Source organism: Mustela erminea, chromosome 19 (assembly GCF_009829155.1).
Source record: "Mustela erminea isolate mMusErm1 chromosome 19, mMusErm1.Pri, whole genome shotgun sequence".
NCBI classification, from domain to species: Eukaryota; Metazoa; Chordata; class Mammalia; order Carnivora; family Mustelidae; genus Mustela; species Mustela erminea.
Window position 1 is genome coordinate 25,470,406 of NC_045632.1, and position 18,967 is coordinate 25,489,372.

General features: G+C 36.1%; 1 protein-coding gene across 4 annotated transcripts in view; it reads right to left on the reverse strand.

The window, feature by feature from the left end:
- Nucleotides 1–18,967, reverse strand: part of NETO2 (neuropilin and tolloid like 2) — a 64,328-nt gene that overhangs the window by 34,567 nt on the left and 10,794 nt on the right. For 3 of the 4 annotated variants that reach the window (XR_004281388.1, XM_032325421.1, XM_032325422.1), the window contains exons 2-6: nucleotides 17,859–17,915; nucleotides 15,068–15,208; nucleotides 14,097–14,345; nucleotides 10,067–10,111; nucleotides 9,857–9,984 (exon numbers count right to left, since the gene is read on the reverse strand). Coding sequence is in view for 3 of the 4 variants with exons in the window: in XM_032325421.1 (XP_032181312.1) it covers nucleotides 9,857–9,984; nucleotides 10,067–10,111; nucleotides 14,097–14,345; nucleotides 15,068–15,208; nucleotides 17,859–17,915 (620 nt within the window). In the remaining variant the exon portion in view is untranslated. The remainder of the gene's footprint in view (nucleotides 1–9,856; nucleotides 9,985–10,066; nucleotides 10,112–14,096; nucleotides 14,346–15,067; nucleotides 15,209–17,858; nucleotides 17,916–18,967) is intronic. The other variant, XM_032325420.1, reaches the window with a different exon arrangement.

The following is an 18,967-nucleotide window of genomic DNA, read 5'->3' on the forward strand; positions in this document are numbered from 1 at the left end:
TGGTGGTGTGGGGAAAAACCCCACAAGTTGGAAGTGGTATCAGAATCATCAGCCAGAAAAGCAGCAACATATAAAAAGTATAATACTTTCATATAATCATAACCAAATATAGTTTATTCTAGGAATACAAGGCTGGTTTAAATTTTGAATAATCAATGTAAGTCACCATTATAAATAAACTAAAAAAGAAAGGTTATATGATCAAAACCTCAGAAAAACAGAGAACTTCTGTAACCTGGTAAAGGGCAGCTACAAAAACCCAGAGCTGACACCATACCCCATGGTGAAAATCTGAATGCTTTCCCCCTCAAACTCCGTAACAAGGTAAGTCCTAATCAGCACCATACTGGAAGCTACAGAGCGCAGAAGTGTAGACTTTAAAGCTCCAATAATCAAGACAGTGTGGTACTGACAGAAGGAGACCCATACATACAAGAAACAGAATACAGCCCAGAAAGAGATTCTTACAAATAAAGCTATTAGTATTAACAGAGATACAAAGGCAATTCAATGGAAAGGATAGTCTTCAACAAATGGTGCTGGAAAAATCAGTCATCCCTACTAAGGAAGGAAGGAAGGAATGAACAGCGGAACCTTGAGCTATACCTAGTACCTTATACAAAAATCAACTCAAAATGGGTCATAAATATAAAATTGTAGAAACTTCAGAAGGAAATATAGGGAACAAATCCTTATGACTTTGGGTCAGGCAGAGAGCTCTTGGGATACATCAAAGGAAAATTCATTAAAAAAATTTACAATTTGACTTCATTAAAATTAAACTTTTTCTCTGTGAGAGATACTGTTGAGTAAAAGGAAAAGCCACCGACTGGTAGAAAATGTTTGCAAATCACTTGCCAGAACACTTCTTTAATCCAGAACTCAAAAGTAAGAGTACAGTAAGAACAGTAAGAAAACCATCCAATCTTAAAATGGGGATAGGAGACACTTTACCAAAGATTTAGACATTACAAAAACTTCAAGTTAAAACCTGATGATAATCAAGTGTTGAGAACTATGTAGAGTAATTGAAAATCTGATAACACTTCTTGTGGAAATGCAAAACAAAATAACCACTTGGGAGAACAGCTTGGTGGTTTCTTACAAAGCTACCACGTGAATCAGCAGGTTCAGGGATGGATATCCAGAAAAATGAAAACAATAACAACAACAATAACAACAAGTTTACACAAAACCTGTATGGAAATGTTTATAGCAGTTTTATCAATAATAACCAAAAACTGGAAACAGTCCAAATGTTCAGATGGTAACAGTAAGCTACAGTATATCCATATAATAAAATCTGCTCAACAAGAGGGATAAGCTAATTGGTCCATGCAGTAACAGGAATCTCAAATGCACCATATTAAAGAATTCAGACTCACAAAAACTGTGTGATTCTCTTAGTTTTAGAAATGGTAAAACTATAGAACAAAAGATCATTAGTTGCCAGGGATCAAGACTGAAGAGAACGCCTGGGTGGCTCAGTCAGGTAAACCTCTGCCTTTGGCTCAGATCATGATCCCCAGGTCCTGGGATTGAGTCCCACATCAGGCTCCTTGCCCAGTGGGGATACTGCTTCTCCCTCTGCTTGTATGTTCTCTCCCTCTCGCTGACAAAAAAATAAAATTCTAAAGAAATAAGTAAAGATTGAAGGTAGGTTTTGACTGCAAAGGAAGAGCATGAGATAATTTCCCTGGGGTGATGGAACTGTTCTTGATTCTGGTGGCTGTCAAAAAATCTTCCTGTAGGTTGACATGACTGAGTATCCTGACACAACCAAGTGTCAGCAAGGACTGAGTAAAGGAAATGCTCTTAACTTGCTTTAAAAGGATAAACTGCCAAAAACACTTTGGAAAACCTTTTGACATGCTCTGGTAAAGCTGAAAATGGTCACACTCCACAAGAACTGCACTTCTGGATATATAATCATACAAAATCATCATAGATGGGCATAATGAAAATACAAAAATTGCTACAGCATTATTTAATATATTATTAAAGTGTGAAAGTAGGGGTGCCTGGGTGGCTCAGTCGGTTGGTTGAGTAACCAACTCTTGATTTTGGCTCAGATCATGCTCTCAGGGTTGTGGACTCAGTGGGGAGTCTGCCTGAAGTTATCTCCATCTGCACCGACCCCCATAAGCAAATCTTAAAAAAGTAAAACTGAATGTCTAAAAGGAGAATGGATAGTGATTTCTACAACTGATACAAAATTTTAAAGTATAAGAATAATGTATATTTTCATAGTACATAAATATGAAGGTATAGAAGGAATTATAAAACTCAAACTCACAATAGGGTATGTGAGAAAGATAATGGGAACATAGATTTCCTCTATACCTGTAGTATTATATAGCTTTTACTTTCTCATTTGATAGTATTTGACTTTCTAAGTGTTTAAGAAATTAAATAATATTTCTCACATCTTGATTTTTCTTTGCCGGGGTGGTGGTGGGGGGGAGTGGAGAATGACATGGGCAAGAGATCCTGCTCTCTTTACCAAGCGGAGGTGGGTAATATTATGTTATTTCAAACACTGAATATTGGAGAATGTAACTTGTTTTCTTAAAGATTTTATTTGGCAGAGAGAGAAGAGAGCAAGCACATGCAAAAGCAGGGGGAGCTGCAGAGGAAGAAGGAAAGACAGACTCCCCACTGAGCAGGGGCCCGACACAGGGTTCGATCCCAGGACCCTGGGATCCTGACTCGAGCTTTAGGCAGACGCTTAGCCGACTGAACTACCCAGGTGCCCCGAGAATGTAACTTTTAATAACTAAATTTTTAAAACTGAAAAGGTTCAAAATACTATACATAGTTGACATGGGAATTGGATCAAATTTTTTAAAACCATTGTTAAACTAGATGGGTAAATAAGCTTTAGAAATTAAAATTTTTTTTTTTAAAGATTTTATTTATTTGTCAGAGAGAGAGCGAGCGAGAGCGAGCACAGGCAGACAGAGTGCCAGGCAGAGTCAGAGGGAGAAGCAGGCTCCGTGCGGAGCAAGGAGCCCGATGTGGGACTCGATCCCACGATGCCGGGATGATGACCCAAGCTGAAGGCAGCTGCTTAACCAACTGAGCCACCTTAAAGGAAAAAATGTTAAAGACTACCTTGAGAGCCGAATACTCAAAAATGGGATAAACTAGTTAATGGGCAATGTTTCAGAAAAATCCACTTATAAATATACAAAAGAAGTGACTGATGTTCAAGTCCATTGTTCTCAGCGGCCTTTCCATAAAAATACAGGCATACTGTGCTTCTCAGACACTGCATTTTTTACATATTGAAAGTCTGTGGCAACCCTGTGTCAAGCAAGCCTATCAGTGCCATTTTTCCAAAAGCATTTACTCATTTTGTGTCTCTGGGTCACATGTGGTAATTCCCACAGTGTTTAAAACTTAGAAATTATTATATGTGAATCATAACAATCTCATGATAAAGCGTTAACGGGTGAGGAGTTTCTCATGGAGAGCAAAGAAAGTGGTTTCTTCAGATGGAATCTACTCCTGGTGAAGACGCTGTGAGGACTGTTGAAATGACAACAGAGGGTTCAGAAATTACATGGACTTAGTTGATAAAGCAGCAGCAGGTTTAAGAGGATTGACTCCATTTTAAAAGAAGTTCTCTGGGTAAAACGCTACCACACAGCATCGCACGCTGCAGAGAAGTTGTCTGTGAAAGAAGAGTCAATGGATGCAGCAAACTTGGTTACTTATTTTAAGAAACTGTCACAGTGACCCCAGCCTTCAGCAGCCGCCACCCTGATCAATCAGCAGCCGTCCACATCGAGGCAGCAAAAAGATATAGGACTTGCTGAAAGCTTAGATGCTGGTTAGCAATTTTGAGCAATAAAGTGTTTTTGAATTAAGGGATGTACATTGTTTTAGACACAATACTATTGCACACTTAACAGACTACAATACAGTGTAAACATAATTTCTGTATGTACTGGGAAACCAAAAAATTCTTTGAGTCACTTTATTACAATATTTGCTTTACTGTGGTATGGAACAGAACTGGTACTATTTCCAAGGTGCACCTGCACATTTGTTATATACCAGCCTTCCATACATGTGTAGTTTTTTTTACTTAAAACAAAAACAAAAACAAAAACAAAAACAAAAAACCCTGAGATACAGTTCACATATAGTGTTCTATTAGTTTCAGGAGTACCACAAAGATTCAACAATTCCATACATTCCTCAGTGCTCCCCACGGTAAGTGTAATCACCAAACAACATTATCCCAGTATTATTGACTATACTCTGTATGCTGTCCTTTTCGTGTCTGTGCCTTATTTATAACTCGAAGTCCATACCATTTAATTCCCTTTATCTACTTCACCTATTCCCTTACCCACCTCCCCCCAGCGACCACAATACATGTAAATTTTTACCTTCTAATTTTATCCAATTTTATTAGACAGTTCCATTCCATCCAAGTACCACAACTTTATCTTGAAGGGTAAGCAGCCCCACGTTTTTACTCAAAACTGTTAACGGTTCTTGTGAACACTTTCTCTTCTATGTGAATTCTGGAATTAGTTTGCCATCTTCCCTAGAAAGCCCTCCTGGGATTTGGACTGGAATTACTTTAAATTGATAAATTAGAGAACAATGAACATTTTTATGACATTGAATCTTCCCATCCATGAAAATGATCTCTTTCTGTAGGCCTTCTTTTATGCATTTCAACATAATTTTAAAATTTGCTTCCTGATACCTTCTGATTTGTTCTTATTGTAAATTGTGCTTTACAAATTTTTATTTTCTAACTGCTTTTGGCTGTAGTATAAAGAAAAGCAACTGATCTTTACAACCGATGAACTTTTTTCCTTTCTCTCATTTTGTTGCACTGACTAGCATTTCAGAACACCAAACAAAACCTTGACAACAGGCATCCTTGACTTGTTCTGTGCTTACGGTAAGTGCTTTAGAGGTTTTACCATTAATTACAGTGTTTGAATTAGGGGTTTTGTAGATATTCTTTATAATGATTAAAATGCATTCTCCTATGTTGCAATTACTGTGAGATTTTCATCAATAGGTTTTAAGTTTCATGGAGTATTTTTTCTGCCATCTACTGATGTATCTGGATTTTCTCCTTTAATCTGTTAATATGGGAAACTACATCATTCAATTTTCTAATATTAAACTGTCTAAGAATTCTAGGTCATGATTTCTAAAAAAAACTTTACTAGGTTTAGTTTGCTATTGCTTAGTTTTTAGAGTCTCCCCCTCCCCACTTGACAAATAATCCTGGTTTATAACTCTCCATGTTGTTTAGTTTTAATAGAAAAGGCTGGGGAATGTTCCTTTTTTCTTCAGTTTTCTGAAACCATTTATATAACATGTTCCTTGAGTACCTGATAAAATCCAATCTGACCAATTTTTTTGTTTATATATTTTAAGTACAAAATCAATTTTGTTAATTTGGTAAGATTTTTCAGGTTTTCTATTTCTGATTTAGTTTCTGTAAATTTTACAAAGTGTATATAAATATGTGTGTGTATATATATAAGTATATATATACACATACACATTATATATTTCAGGAAATTGTCCATTTAGACTACTTACAAACTTATCAGCAAATAAAATTACTTATATTCTTATAGTCTAAAACAGTGTGATTATGGAAAATTTCAAATGTGCAAAAGCAGACAAAATAGTATCATAACCTTGTCCTCATCCCCTAGCTTTACCAGTTATTAACTCAAGTCAGTCTTGCTTGAACTATAACCCTCCCACATCTGCCTCTCACATACAGAAAAAAATCCCAGAGAGAATTCACATGTCAACAGTTCTATGTGTTTTGCTAAAGACCACTTAAAATATGATCAGTTCTATTATCAAACCAAATAAATAATTTCTTCATATCAAACACCACTGTTCAGACATGTCTTGTAGTGTTTCCTATTTTTATACTTTGAATCCACAAGTTCATCTGACTTTCCATTTCTTTTAATCTATATTCACTGCTTTTTTTTCCCCCTTTGTCATTTATTTATTGAAGAAACTATAGGGTTTTTTCTCTTGTTCAGCAGGTTTTCTTCATAGTTTGTCATATTAAGAATTTTTAAATCTCCGCTATAGTAGATTCATTTTCCTTTTTTTTTTTTTTTTTAAGATTTTACTTATTTATTTGAGGGAGAGAAAGAAAAAGGGAGCACAAGCAAGGGAAGAGGCAGAAACAAACTCTCTGCTGAGCAGGGAGTTGGACCAGGACCACGTGTGGGGCTCAATCCCAGGACCCTATGACCCTGAGATCATGATCTGAGCCAAAGGCAGTCGCTTAACTGACTGAGCCACCCAGGTACCTCTATGACCTTTTCCATTTCTAAATATTATTTAAGTCTTTCTGACTAAATCAATCTTGGCAGAGGTGTACGTATAGTTATTTGGTTTTGTTGGTTCTTTTTAAAATACCATTTGTTTCTGTTCTCATTAATTACCTTTTCTTTGGATTTCTTTGGACATTCTTTTAACTTGAGTTGAAACTTGCTCATTAAACTTTTTCTTCGTCTAAAAGAAATATTTATGAAAACTCCCTTATAGCACTTTTAGCTATATCCCACACATTTTGATATTCTCAATTTTATTGTTTTAAGTGTGTTTAAATTTCCACCCTGATTTAATCTGTGACCTATTAATTACTAACTGGTATATTATTAAATTGCCAAACATATGGATTTTAAAGTTATCTTTTGGTTGCTGGTTCTTGATTTAATTGTATTATTGTCAGAGGGTGCTCTGCATAATACAAAGCACTGGTATTTCAGACTTCTGTTTGTAGTCTAGCGTATGGATGAGAGTTTATAAATGTTTCATGCCTGCTCGCAGAGAATGCCTATCTGCTGGATGTTGGGAGTAGGACATGTCTCATCAGGCATACTGTGTTGTTTAAATCTGAGCCTTACCACTTTTTCTGTATGCTTGATTAATTACTGAGAGGTGAAATTAGTTACCTACTATAATTGTGGCTCTGTCAATTTTCCTCAGCAAATGCCAATTCAATTCTGTAAATTTTGAGGCCATATTAATACATAAAATTGTAAATAGTATCTTCCAGGGTGTCTGGGTGGCTTGGTGGGTTAGAGCCTCTGCCTTTGGCTCAGGTCATGATCCCAGGGTCCTGGGATCAAGACCCGCATTGGGCTCTCTGTTCAGCAGGGAGCCTGCATTCCCTTCCCCTCTCTCTCTGCCTACTTGTGATCTGTCAAATAAATAAATGAAATCTTAAAAAAAAAAAAAATTGTATCTTCCTTGTAAATTGGTGGCCTTCTTGATTTCTATTTTAATAGCTATTATCAGATCTCTTTTGATAATTGTCTATTATTTCTTTCCTCTTTCCTTATTTTCAAAATTTCCCATAGTTCTCCTAAAGCAGTATATACTTGGATTTTAATTGTAGCATTTGGTCCATTTATTATTTTTGCCCAGAAATATCTTAATTTGCTCACATTCTTTTTTTTTTTTTTTACATTTTATTTATTTGTCAGAGAGAGAGAGCACAAGCAGGTAAAGTGGCAGGCAGAGGCAGAGAGAGAAGCAGGCTCCCCCCTGAGCAAGGAGCCCGATGCGGGACTCAATCCCAAGACCCTGGGATCATGACCTGATTTGTTCACATTCTAAAATGATAGTTGAATACTGAATTTTAGATTGGCAGTTACTTATTTTTTTTCTCAGCACTTTCAAGACATTACTCTATTGTCTTCTGGCTCCTATTTTGCTATTAATGATTCTCACAGCTCTCATTTTTCTCTAGTTGTTTTAAAGATTTTCTCATTGTCTGTTGTGGCCAATGTAGTGAGGTGTCAATATAAACTTTTTTCTTGCTTTGGGAGTCACTTGGGTCAGTGCTTTTTGTCAGCCTGAACATTTTCTTGCTAAAGTCCCACTATGCCTCCCCGACCCCCTGAGGTACATTCTGGGTAATTTTCTCAGATCTATCATTTAATAACTATACCTTTTACTTGAGGAAGCTTTACTTGGTGATTTGTAAAGTATACCTGGTCATTTTTCTTTCTTGTTTTTTTGATTCCTTCTTGTAAGATACTTAAAACACCTAACTTCTTAGGCATCAAAGAAACTTCTTGCTGTTAGGTCTGCTAATTCACTCATGATGGGTTGTTTCTTTACGTTTTCTAATTTTGGGTTGTGAGCTTACCTTCAGCAGTATTTTACTGATGGCAATCCTACAGCCTCTGTGGTTATTTTGAAGATATATTGTGTCTGTGTATGAGAGAGAGCACAAGCAGAGGAAGCAACAGAGGGAGAAGCAGACTCCCCACTGAGCAGGGGGCCTGATCCCAGGACCCTAGGATCATGACCTGAGCCGAAGGCACTTAACTAACTGGACTACCCAGGTGTCCCTCTGTGGTTATTCTGTATTTATTTTTGCCAGGTGTCTAAAAAGATTTTTGAGGCCAGGACCGTTTTCTTAATTTGTAGACTAAGTGGTTCCTGGATTGGGCCTGGAATGTAAATCACGTATGTCCCAAATTCTAGTAAGAACATGTTTCTAGGTAAAAGCTTTAGGGGAGACCCCAGCCTTATCCTGGGACTGAGCCTAGAAAGGTAAGCTTCTTCACTGTTAACTTATTAGTGGAAGAGGTTTCTAATCTACCACTTCACAGCAATTATACATCCTTTTAAGGGTTCCAATTTTATGTGAGGGACCTCATAAACGTCACACAAACTTCAGGCCTTTTCTCACTGTGGTTAGTAACACCAAGCTCCCGGCAGGTCTACTGGTGAGTAGCTGGAGGATACTAAAATCAGCAAGAGATATTTGTACCATCAGTTTCCATTTTCAATTTATTGGTCTGGTTTCTATTTCTCTCTCTTCATTTCTAGTCCATAAGAATTACCCTTTTTTGGGTGGGGAAATCTTACCTATGCTTTTTAAAAGGGTGTCTGTTATATTTTACTCAATGAATCCAGATGTTTTATAACGGTCAGGATTTCACGTTATCTAATCTGCGCTATTACCATAATTTTAAATTTGATTTTTGCAATTCTTTTTTAAAAAATATTTTATTTTGTTTATTTGACACAGAGAGAGAGAGAGAGAGAGATATCACAAGTAGGCAGAGAGGCAGGCAGAGAGAGAGAGAGAGAGGAAGCAGGCTCCCTGCTGAGCCTCTGCTGAGCCTGATGTGGGGCTCAATCCTAGGACCCTGAGACCATTACCTGAGCCGAAGGCAGAGCCTCAACCCACTGAGCCACCCAGCTGCCCTTATTTTTGTAATTCTTTAATGGTTTGTTCTCTTATCCTCACTTTCTCTTTTCACATATATCCACATTAAATATAATTTTCACTGTGAATATTCCTAGAAGTATAAATTAAGAGCAAAAAGCAAAAGTAGTCAGCAACCAATCCCAATCTGTCAGAGTTATTTAAAAACATCCATTACTGCAGTACTTTCCAATAACAGCTCCACATCGTTAGCAGAGGACAGCATGGAAAGAACCCAGAAGCAAGACTTGCTACATTTGTGTTTTGGTTTAGACTCTGCCATGACCAACTCTATGAACTCTGACAAGATGCTTCATCCTCTTGTGGTCTGTTTTTCCTCCTCATAAAGTTCTTTATGAATCGGTAATCATATGGATCAAAACTTGCACCCCTGATCTAGGAGTACAAAGATTTTAAGACTCTCAATGTTTGTGTCATCTTCCAGGAACTATACTGCAGTGTACTTAGAACTTAGGTGGCCAATCTGATTGAAATAAAAGTTGCATTATCAGTTTCTATAATAGCAAGTATCTCCATGAATCAAAACAATACATGATGCTGATCAATGTCTTATTATGTTCTTCTCTAAAATGACTCAATGCATAATAATACCTTGGCTTTTGGAGTAGCTTTAATTGTCCATATGCAATCAACAGCTTGACCAGGTTTTGTTTTTTCTTCTTGTTCTACCTGACTAGAACGCACTATTCCATCAGCTCCCGAGAGCTCAAACTGGCAATCTAGAAAGAATAGAGGAACGATGCTCAAAGGAAAATATGACTGATTAAAATGCCATGAGGAGAAAGAGGTGATATACTAAACCTGGGATAGGATTTAAAATACCTCCTAGGTAAGTAAAGTCTGGATCTGTAATAGAAAAAAGAAGAAAGTGATTGGCATTGAGATAGTGTAGAGTTACATTAAGGCTTCATGTCTTATGTCTAATCCTTCATTTAAAAACAAAGCAAGAGAAAGCTTTCATAGGTGTAGAATACAGAGCACTGTTTTAAACCTGGGCATGTTTAGGTGCTTATTTATAGGAAAAGTTTTTTTAAAAATGGTAATGTTTATACTTTTGATTCCATCATGAATAACTTATTTATGCCACCTGAAAATTTGCAACCCTCTGTCAAGAACAATAGCTAGACCATTAATGGATGCATGAATCAACATAATACAGTATACACAACGGAATATTTTTTCAGCCTAACAGAGAAATAAGATTCTGATATATGCTATAACACGGATAAACCCTGAAATGTTACACTAAGTGAAATCAGACAGACACTAAAAGACAAATATTAATAATAATATGGAAATAAATGATTCCATTTATTGAGATCCCTACATTAGTCAAATTCATATAGACAGTAAGTACCAGAAGCTGGAGGAAAGGGAGAATGGGCAGTACATACTTAATGGACAAGGTTTCGGCTTGTGTTAACAAAAAAGTTCTGGAAATGGATGGTGGTGATGATTACACAGCATTGTAAATGTACTCATACACTTAAAAAGGATTAAAATGGTGAATTTTATGTTACTTTTAATTCAACACACACACGCAGTAGGAGCTAGTGAGCAGTGTTTTCAAAGTGGCAGGGAAAAAATGAGTACGTGGTATACAAGATATTCTGTCCAGTGAAGTAGTTCATAGAAGACCAAAAACCAATAGTTCATATCAAAATAACGGATTTCAGCAAATTGGTCAGGTATTTGATTTTTATGAACCAAATCAATTAATTGAAATAATGAGACTTTAAGTTTCAAAAAGATGTTAAAAAATCTTATATGTGAATCAGATCTTTCTTAACTAGTTTAGACTACCTGAAAGAAAAAAGCAGATATCAAAAGCAATGCTCTTAATCGAATACTGTTTTTAAATATTAAAAATCAGGCTTTTTAATACATAAAGATTCTTACTTGAAGAAAAGCAACTTCATATGGATTATGATTAAAATACAGACAAATTATAATAAAACACTAAGGATTTCTAGACTATATTAGCTAACATTTGCATTTTATGTTACTACAGAGTTTCTACATACATTATGCTTAGTATCATGCTCAGGAAAACTATGTAATATTTTACCTTGAAAATGAGGAAACTGAATGAGAGAGATTATGATTTTCTTAGACCATATTTATAATGGCAAAGCCAGGACTAGCTTACAATTCTCCAGACAATTTTTCTTACCCTATCATACTGCCTCTATAATGTGGGTGACGAGTCCACAGTTTAACTATTACAAGAGAAAATATCAAAATAAATGGGTAGGGGCACCTGGGTGATTCAGTCTTTAAGCATCTGCCTTCAGCTCAGGTCATGATCCCAGGGTCCAGGGGTCGAGCCCCGCATCAGGCTCCCGGCTCAGCAGGAAGCCTGCTTTTTTTTCTCCCTTCTCCCACTCCCACTGCTTGTGTTCACTTTCTCTCTGTGTCTCTCTCTGTCAAATGAATAAATAAATCTTAACCCCCTCCCCCAAATCAAAATAAATGGGTAACGCATAACTGTCTGTCTAATTATGGCTGTGTCTAGTTATTTCAAGTCATACTTATAAAATAAATTTTGTTTAGGGATCAGTAAATCTAGAAGACTACGGCTACTAATAATGAAAAGTTGGTATATTGTAAAGATTTCATATATTTGTTTGTTTTAGAGAGACAAAGAGAGAGTGCACCCAAGAGGCAGGGGAAACACAGAATCTCAAGCAGACTCCATGCTGTGCGTGGACCCCCGATGTGGGGCTTGATCTCACGGTTGAGATCATGACACCTGACTGACTGGGCCACCCAACACCCCAAGAAATCAGTATATTTTAAATGAAATTCTCTGGTTACTGATTACTGGTTATCTATTGGTTACTGGTGTTGTCCACTGAGGATAGAGAACTCTTAATGAATCATTAATACCTGAAATAACAGTTACTGGTGTTATCTACTGAGGATCGAGAACTCTTAATGAATCATTAATACCTGGAAATAACTGGGATAATTCTGGAAATTTTAATGCAATAATGACAACATCCTAGAATAATTGTCTACACATGAAGAAATTCTGATTCATTTGGCAGGTAGCTCCTATCACTTTTTACTCCACTGCAGTTTAATTAAATTTGTCTTTGACATTTCTCTACAGAAGAGCTGAAACTGTTGTTGTCCCCTTTCAGCAAGGCTGGGTTTAGTTTATTAAGTTAAAAGAGGAAAGTCTCTGAGATGTATTCTCAATTAAGCTAAAAAATTTCCCCCTACTTTTTAAAATATGATAACTATGAAGAAAGTATCTGGAATGAAGGACAACCTTAACAAGAATTGAACATCCAGTTAAATACAATAAACTGTACATTGAAATAGGTTTTGCAGGCTATTTAAAGATCCTGAGATATTTTAATCGAGCAACTTTTTCGTTCTGGCAATTTGGTGTATATAATTCCTATTTAAACTTTCAAATTAAGTTTTTTTGGTAACTAATTTTTAAAAATTTATTTTTATTATAGTAAAATACGTTATCTTTTCAGCACTGAGAACATAAACACTGAAACTTAAAAATTCCCATGTTTACTGACAAGAAAAAAAGCTGATTATGTTGTTCAGGCAAAAAAGCAGGTAATATAATTGTTGTCACTTATGTAAAACAAAATAAAGAGATACAGAAAAACATCTGAAGGGATACACACCAAATTGTTAAAGTGGTTTTTTTATATATAGGATGGTAAGATTATAGATTTTTCATTTGGATATATATTTTTTTAAATTAACAAATTTCTTACATGAAAGCAAAAGCAAAGAGATGATATAATTGGTACATTGTTACTTTTTCATCTTGTTTGTCTATAAGTTGTTTGAAGACAGGAGCACTAACTTGTAGATCTTTGTGTTTCTGCATTAGGGATATGCACAGTTTTACACCAGAGAGGCTTTGCAGGTCACAAAGTGTTTGCACATACTACAGGGCAGAGTAAGATAGGCAGAGTGGGTTGAACGGAGACCATAATCCAAATCCTCAGAACCTGTACTTTATGTGGTTTAAAAAAAAAAAAAAAGAGTGAATATTACATTCAGAAACAGAAGATGGGATTAAATTAAGGATTCTGAGAGGGCAATGTGACGGAGGCAGGGACTGGAGTGATGTGGCCACAAATCCAGGAATGCTGGGGAAGCCCCCAGGAGCTAGAATAGGTGAGCAATGGATTCTTCCCTAGAGTTCCCAGAAGAAATGTGGAGCTGCTGGGTTTTCTGCCCTCCAGAATTCTGAGAGAATAAATTTCTATTATTTTCAGCTGCTAAATTTATAGTTGGTTAAGGCAGTCTCAGGAAAGTAATAGATCAGGGATTCCCATTTTACCAATAGCAACCCTCAGGTGCAACTGTGCTGAATAGTCTTACAACTGTCAGGTAACAGAGAACGGATTCAAACACGGGTCTTTTGCTTCCAAGTGCAGAGCAGTTTCTATTGCTCAATATTTTCTAGAGATTATTCAAATGAGTGGTTAATTCAAGCATTCCAATGGAAAAAACCTGCCAAAATAATTTTTGGTAAGGATTATGAAAATAAGACAATTTGTTGAATTATCTTTTAAAATACATTTATCTTGATGTTTTTAGCCTTGATATACATTATAAAACATAAAGAAATCTAAGAAAACTGTGATACCGTCTATGAAATGCTTCAAAATTCAAGTGATACAGTTCTATTTCCAATTTTTGGTTTTATTTATTCATGAAGTGATTTCCCTTTGGCCTTGCTAATTTCTTTAAAACTTTGATTTGATTAACTTGACTAAATTCTCTCTTTTCCAGACATAAGATTCTAAAACCAGAGTAAACCCACTAAAAAAAAAGACAACTTCATTACCTGGAATAAATGAATATTTTGCTCGAAATCCCAGTCCTTCAAGTTCTTCATCAGAACTAAACTTAATCCACATGAATCTCCCTGTTGATCTAATTAGTGGAGGGCTCTTCACACCACAGTAACGATCTATAAGTGGAGAGAAACCAAACGGCCCATCTCGAACTTCCAAGTGGTCAAACCGACATTCAAATGATGGTTCTATATAATAATGTTCATCAAAGGTCAACTCTATTCTTTGACGTGGAGCAGCTAGAAAACAAGAAGCAAGCAAATCAGGGCAGCACACAGTATAAATGTCCTGACACAAGTGGAAAAAGCAAAGCAACTGCTCTGTTACAGTTCCACAGATAAAAATCATGAGGACTGTTATATACGAAATTCGTAATTCATGTTACACTTTATATCAATAGTAACAACGCTGCTCTGCAGAACTACACTGATGTTTCCCTGTGGAATAGGCTGTTTATTAAATTAGTTAAGTGTACTTAATTGATTAAAATTAGACTACAAAAGCTACTGCTTAGTTCATGAGCTACAATGAATAGAAAAACAGAAGAAATGACACGACCTAATGTAACTATGGACGTAAATTTGCATTAAGGCGTCAGAGATGCCCGTGAGTTTGAGTCCCTCCGTCCCTCCCTTCCTTATTAGAGAAGTTTCTCATTTACACTGATGCATCTGGTTGAATTGTATCTTAGGAGATTCAAAATTCCTATAAAATTTCAACTATTATTTTGTTATTGTGTTCCAGACATACTTATCCAGACATAATATATCCAGACATAATCTGGGTAATAATTTATCCAGACATAATAAATAGATCCAGACATATTTATAATTACTAGAGTTTAGTTCAAATACATGTATAAATTTTGTTCAAACTGGCTTAAACTGGGCATCTTACCAATGTACTCAGTTTTACAATAAAGTAAAAATTCATCTGTTAAAAGACAGAAATTGGTTAATACCTTCCAAAATGTAGATACACTCCTTGTTTGGTGGATAAGAGTCAGGATAATTTGGTGAAGCAAAGTGACCTCCATTGCTGGTTCGAACCCAAATGCCACACTGGGTTGCAGGAATATGCTTGATTCCAATATTTTGTCCATCTTAGGGAAAAATGGCATTTAAAATATGAATTACAGCAAAAGAGAACAGCATTCTTCTCTTTCCCCCACAATTCAGCCATACAATTGCCCACTCTATGTTACACAGATAGTGTATATAATTTTGCAAGAACCACTGCCAAGTTTAGTGCAACAAACTGAATACAGCGGAAGTGTGAGAAAGGTAAAATTGTATGCTGTGCTGGTGGGAAGAACTTGCTGCTAGAGGACAAGTTTGCCCTGTAGGAGAGCAGGGAAATAAAATGCTTAGATTTTACAAGGGCAAAGCTGTGTGGGAGAATCTGATAAATCAGTGCAACTCTACAAAATTCAGTTCTAACATAAAAATAAAAGGATCCCAGGGGTTTATCTCCGGTATGGTACCTCTATATTTAGTTTAGCACAAAAGCCAAAAAGGATCCAAAGATTACAAAGGGATTTTAGTTAAAGATTGCAGATTGAACACATGCATTTAGTTCTCTCTCCTTAAACTCCACTAACAGTACTGGATTTTTTAAGGGCAAAAATAACCCCCTGAAAAGGGACAAAGAGGTGCAAACACAACAACTGGCAGTATTGGTGAGCAGAAGAGGGCATGACAGGTGGTGGTGAAACTGTTCTTTCTAAAAACAGGAGGCCTGGCTAAAAGTCTTTTCAGAATCAGTCTGATTTCTAACACCATGCCCTACTCTACAAATCTAGGAAGCTGCTGCTCTGTCACCACATCAGAAAATGAGATGATTCCTTTGCAGAGGATAAAGCAACGTTACAGGACCAGGAGACACCACCCGGCACAGCTGGGGGTGACCACACCAGCCTGCAAACAAGACTAGGAATGTTAACTGGGCCAATGGCATTCCTGGTCTCTTCCCCCACTCAACTCCTTCAAAGCCTCTAGGTGAGATGCAGAACGTCTGTCTGAGCTGGAAATGGAAAGCTTCCTATCTGGGGATTCTCAGGAATCCAAAGGAAAAGTGCCAGCAATACAGACTCGGAATGCCCCAGCGAGGGCCACAGCAAACAAGTCCTTCTACACCTACAGACGGCCTGTCAATCAGATTTTAGTGCACCTCTCATAAATAATCACCAGATATTTGAGGAAAGCCTCTAACACAAACAATGAATAAAAAACAAGAAGAAAGCAAATCTGAGGAAACAAAGATTATATAAAAAAACAAACTAAAAACTAAACAAAACCGTGATTTAATCCCCTTGGATTAAAAAGAGGATATTTATAAAACAAGAATAAGGATACTTTAAAAATATTCAGAAAACAAACATTTTCTAAAAATAAAAGAAAAGGAAAAAAAAAAAAGGAAAAATTAGTAGAAATTTTAAAGCAGAGGACCGCAAAGTGTAGCTCTGGGCCAAATGCAACCTGTGGCCTGTTACCATAAGGCAAGTTTACAAAGGAACACATCGATGTCCATTCATGTGCCTATATGGTGCATAGTTGTTTTCATGCTACAACAGCAAAAGTGAGTAGTTGCTCCTGAGACTGTAAGGCCTGTAAAATCTTAAATATTTACTGTCTGGCCCTAAACAGAAGAAGTTTACCAATTTCTGGTTTAGAGGGTAAAGCTGGGGAAGTCTCAATACAGACTGAGAAGAAAACAAGAGTAGAAAGACAGATGGAAAATAGAAAAACAACCCCAAGAATACTCCATAACCAAACAGAAATTTCTTAAGAATAAAACAACAACAACAACAAAAGAAAGAAAAAAAGAAATTTAAAAACTTAAACAAGGAGAAAAGAAATAAAAAATTTCCTAAACTGAAAAACAAAATTTTCATATGGAAAAAGCTCCATGAGTGACTTAAATTCTCAATATAGGTGTGACCAGAATTATGACAGACTACACCAAAACAGGTGGTACAGAAGGAAAGTAATAGAACACTGGTATACAGTTAGGGGTAGAATAAGTAGGTGCATGAAAGAGCTGAATTTTCATCTTCCGTGGTGGGAAAATATTGTCTAAATATGTAAAACTGAAGTAATTAAGAAGTAATAGTATAACATATTATTTAGAAATATGCAGGGAAATACCAAGATTCAGCTAAAATTCTGGTTATCTCCATGGAGAAGGAAGTAGAGTAGCAGAGGACAGAAAACTATTATTTCATAATTAGCTATTCAGAATACTTTGATTTTTGTCACGTGTATGTACAACTTAGATGAAAGTAAAAAGTAAACCAGTAAATGTTCTAAACTCTGACATGAAAATCTGGTTGGAAAAGCACACTAGCTTATCTTCTTTCATAAACAAGGATAATGAGAACAGGTCCACAGGGCTTTTAACAAGATACTGATGGGAATATTTCATTTGTCTACATTGAAAAAAGGATTTTTATTTTTGCTGAGTGATAATGCATGAATCTCATTTAATTTTTGGACATAATCCATAGTGTGCTAGGAGCTGCTAGTGATGCCCATTAAAAAAATTTATCAGCAAGTCTTTATGTTGACAATTTACTCTAGTTAACTGTAACTGAACCCAATAAAATTGAAGCTGCTAGGTTGACAGAAAGCCTTAGGTCATTGGAACACCCCAGAGGGATTATGGAAATAGTATTCAAAAGTTGCAGTCCTTTCCAATAAGCCATCCCACTCACTGTCCTGAATACGTGTAAGTTATCACTGAAAGTACTTTACCTTGGGTCTTTTGGGCCACAGCAATCCCTTCGACTACAAGTATTGTTATTAACAACACTAGAGAAATAATAGAAAAGAAAAGTTAAAAAACTGAATCTAGATCACATTTTACTAAATCTATAAGGAAAATCAGATGGTAAAGAAAAGGTTAATTAAGTCTCCTACTCTTACTGACAGTCAATCTCAAGATTTTTAAGGGTCAAATGTTATGTTTTGATTTACTATTTGACACTTAAGACAACCCAAAATTGATAATGTAGTTATTTATACAAGCACTACCAGTATATGGCATGTAAAGCATTTTTCAGTTTATGATAGATTTAAAACATAGTTTTTTGCAAAAAACTCTGTTGACCCCAATTATACTACATTTTACATGCATTATATGGCTAGCTCTACAATGTATTATGCCAGTAAAAGTTCAATTAGATTACCTGACCTGTGAGAAATTTATTACAAAGACAGAAGTAAGGGGGCAGCAGTCTCCCAGAAATCAATTCAAGACATTTTATAACTGTGTAGTACTATGTGCTGTCCTGCATTACAAAAGCCAGTATATTTAGAAAACGAAGCTTTTTCCCCAAGTTGAACATTGCCGAGACCCAGTCAATAACACATTGAGTTGTTTTGTATATGTATGTATTTTGGTTCAAATACATTAAAATTCTTTTAAACATTTTATTTTTATGAATGGTGCACTGATATCTTTCACTCTCCCTTTCAATGGAAATCACAGTGCCTCCAAGTCCTGTGTGAACTGGAGTTTTTATAATTCATTCAGTCAATGAGCACTGACAGAGCACCTACTGTACCAAGGGGTAGCAGGCACCAAGGACACACAGATGTTGGGGGGCAAAATACAGCAAAATAGTTAAGAGTATGGACTTTACTAGTTAGGTGGATCCAGGCTGGGATTCCAGTTTTACTGTGTACCTGTTGTGAGGCCTTTTTAGCTCAGCTTACTTAATTGTAAAATGAGGCTATTTCTCCAGTAGCACCAAACCTCATAAGGCTGTTTGAGAAGATTAAATGAGATGATGACACACATAGTACTACTTGTTATATGCTAGGCATTCTGCTAAATAAATGATAGGAAACTACCAGTCTTA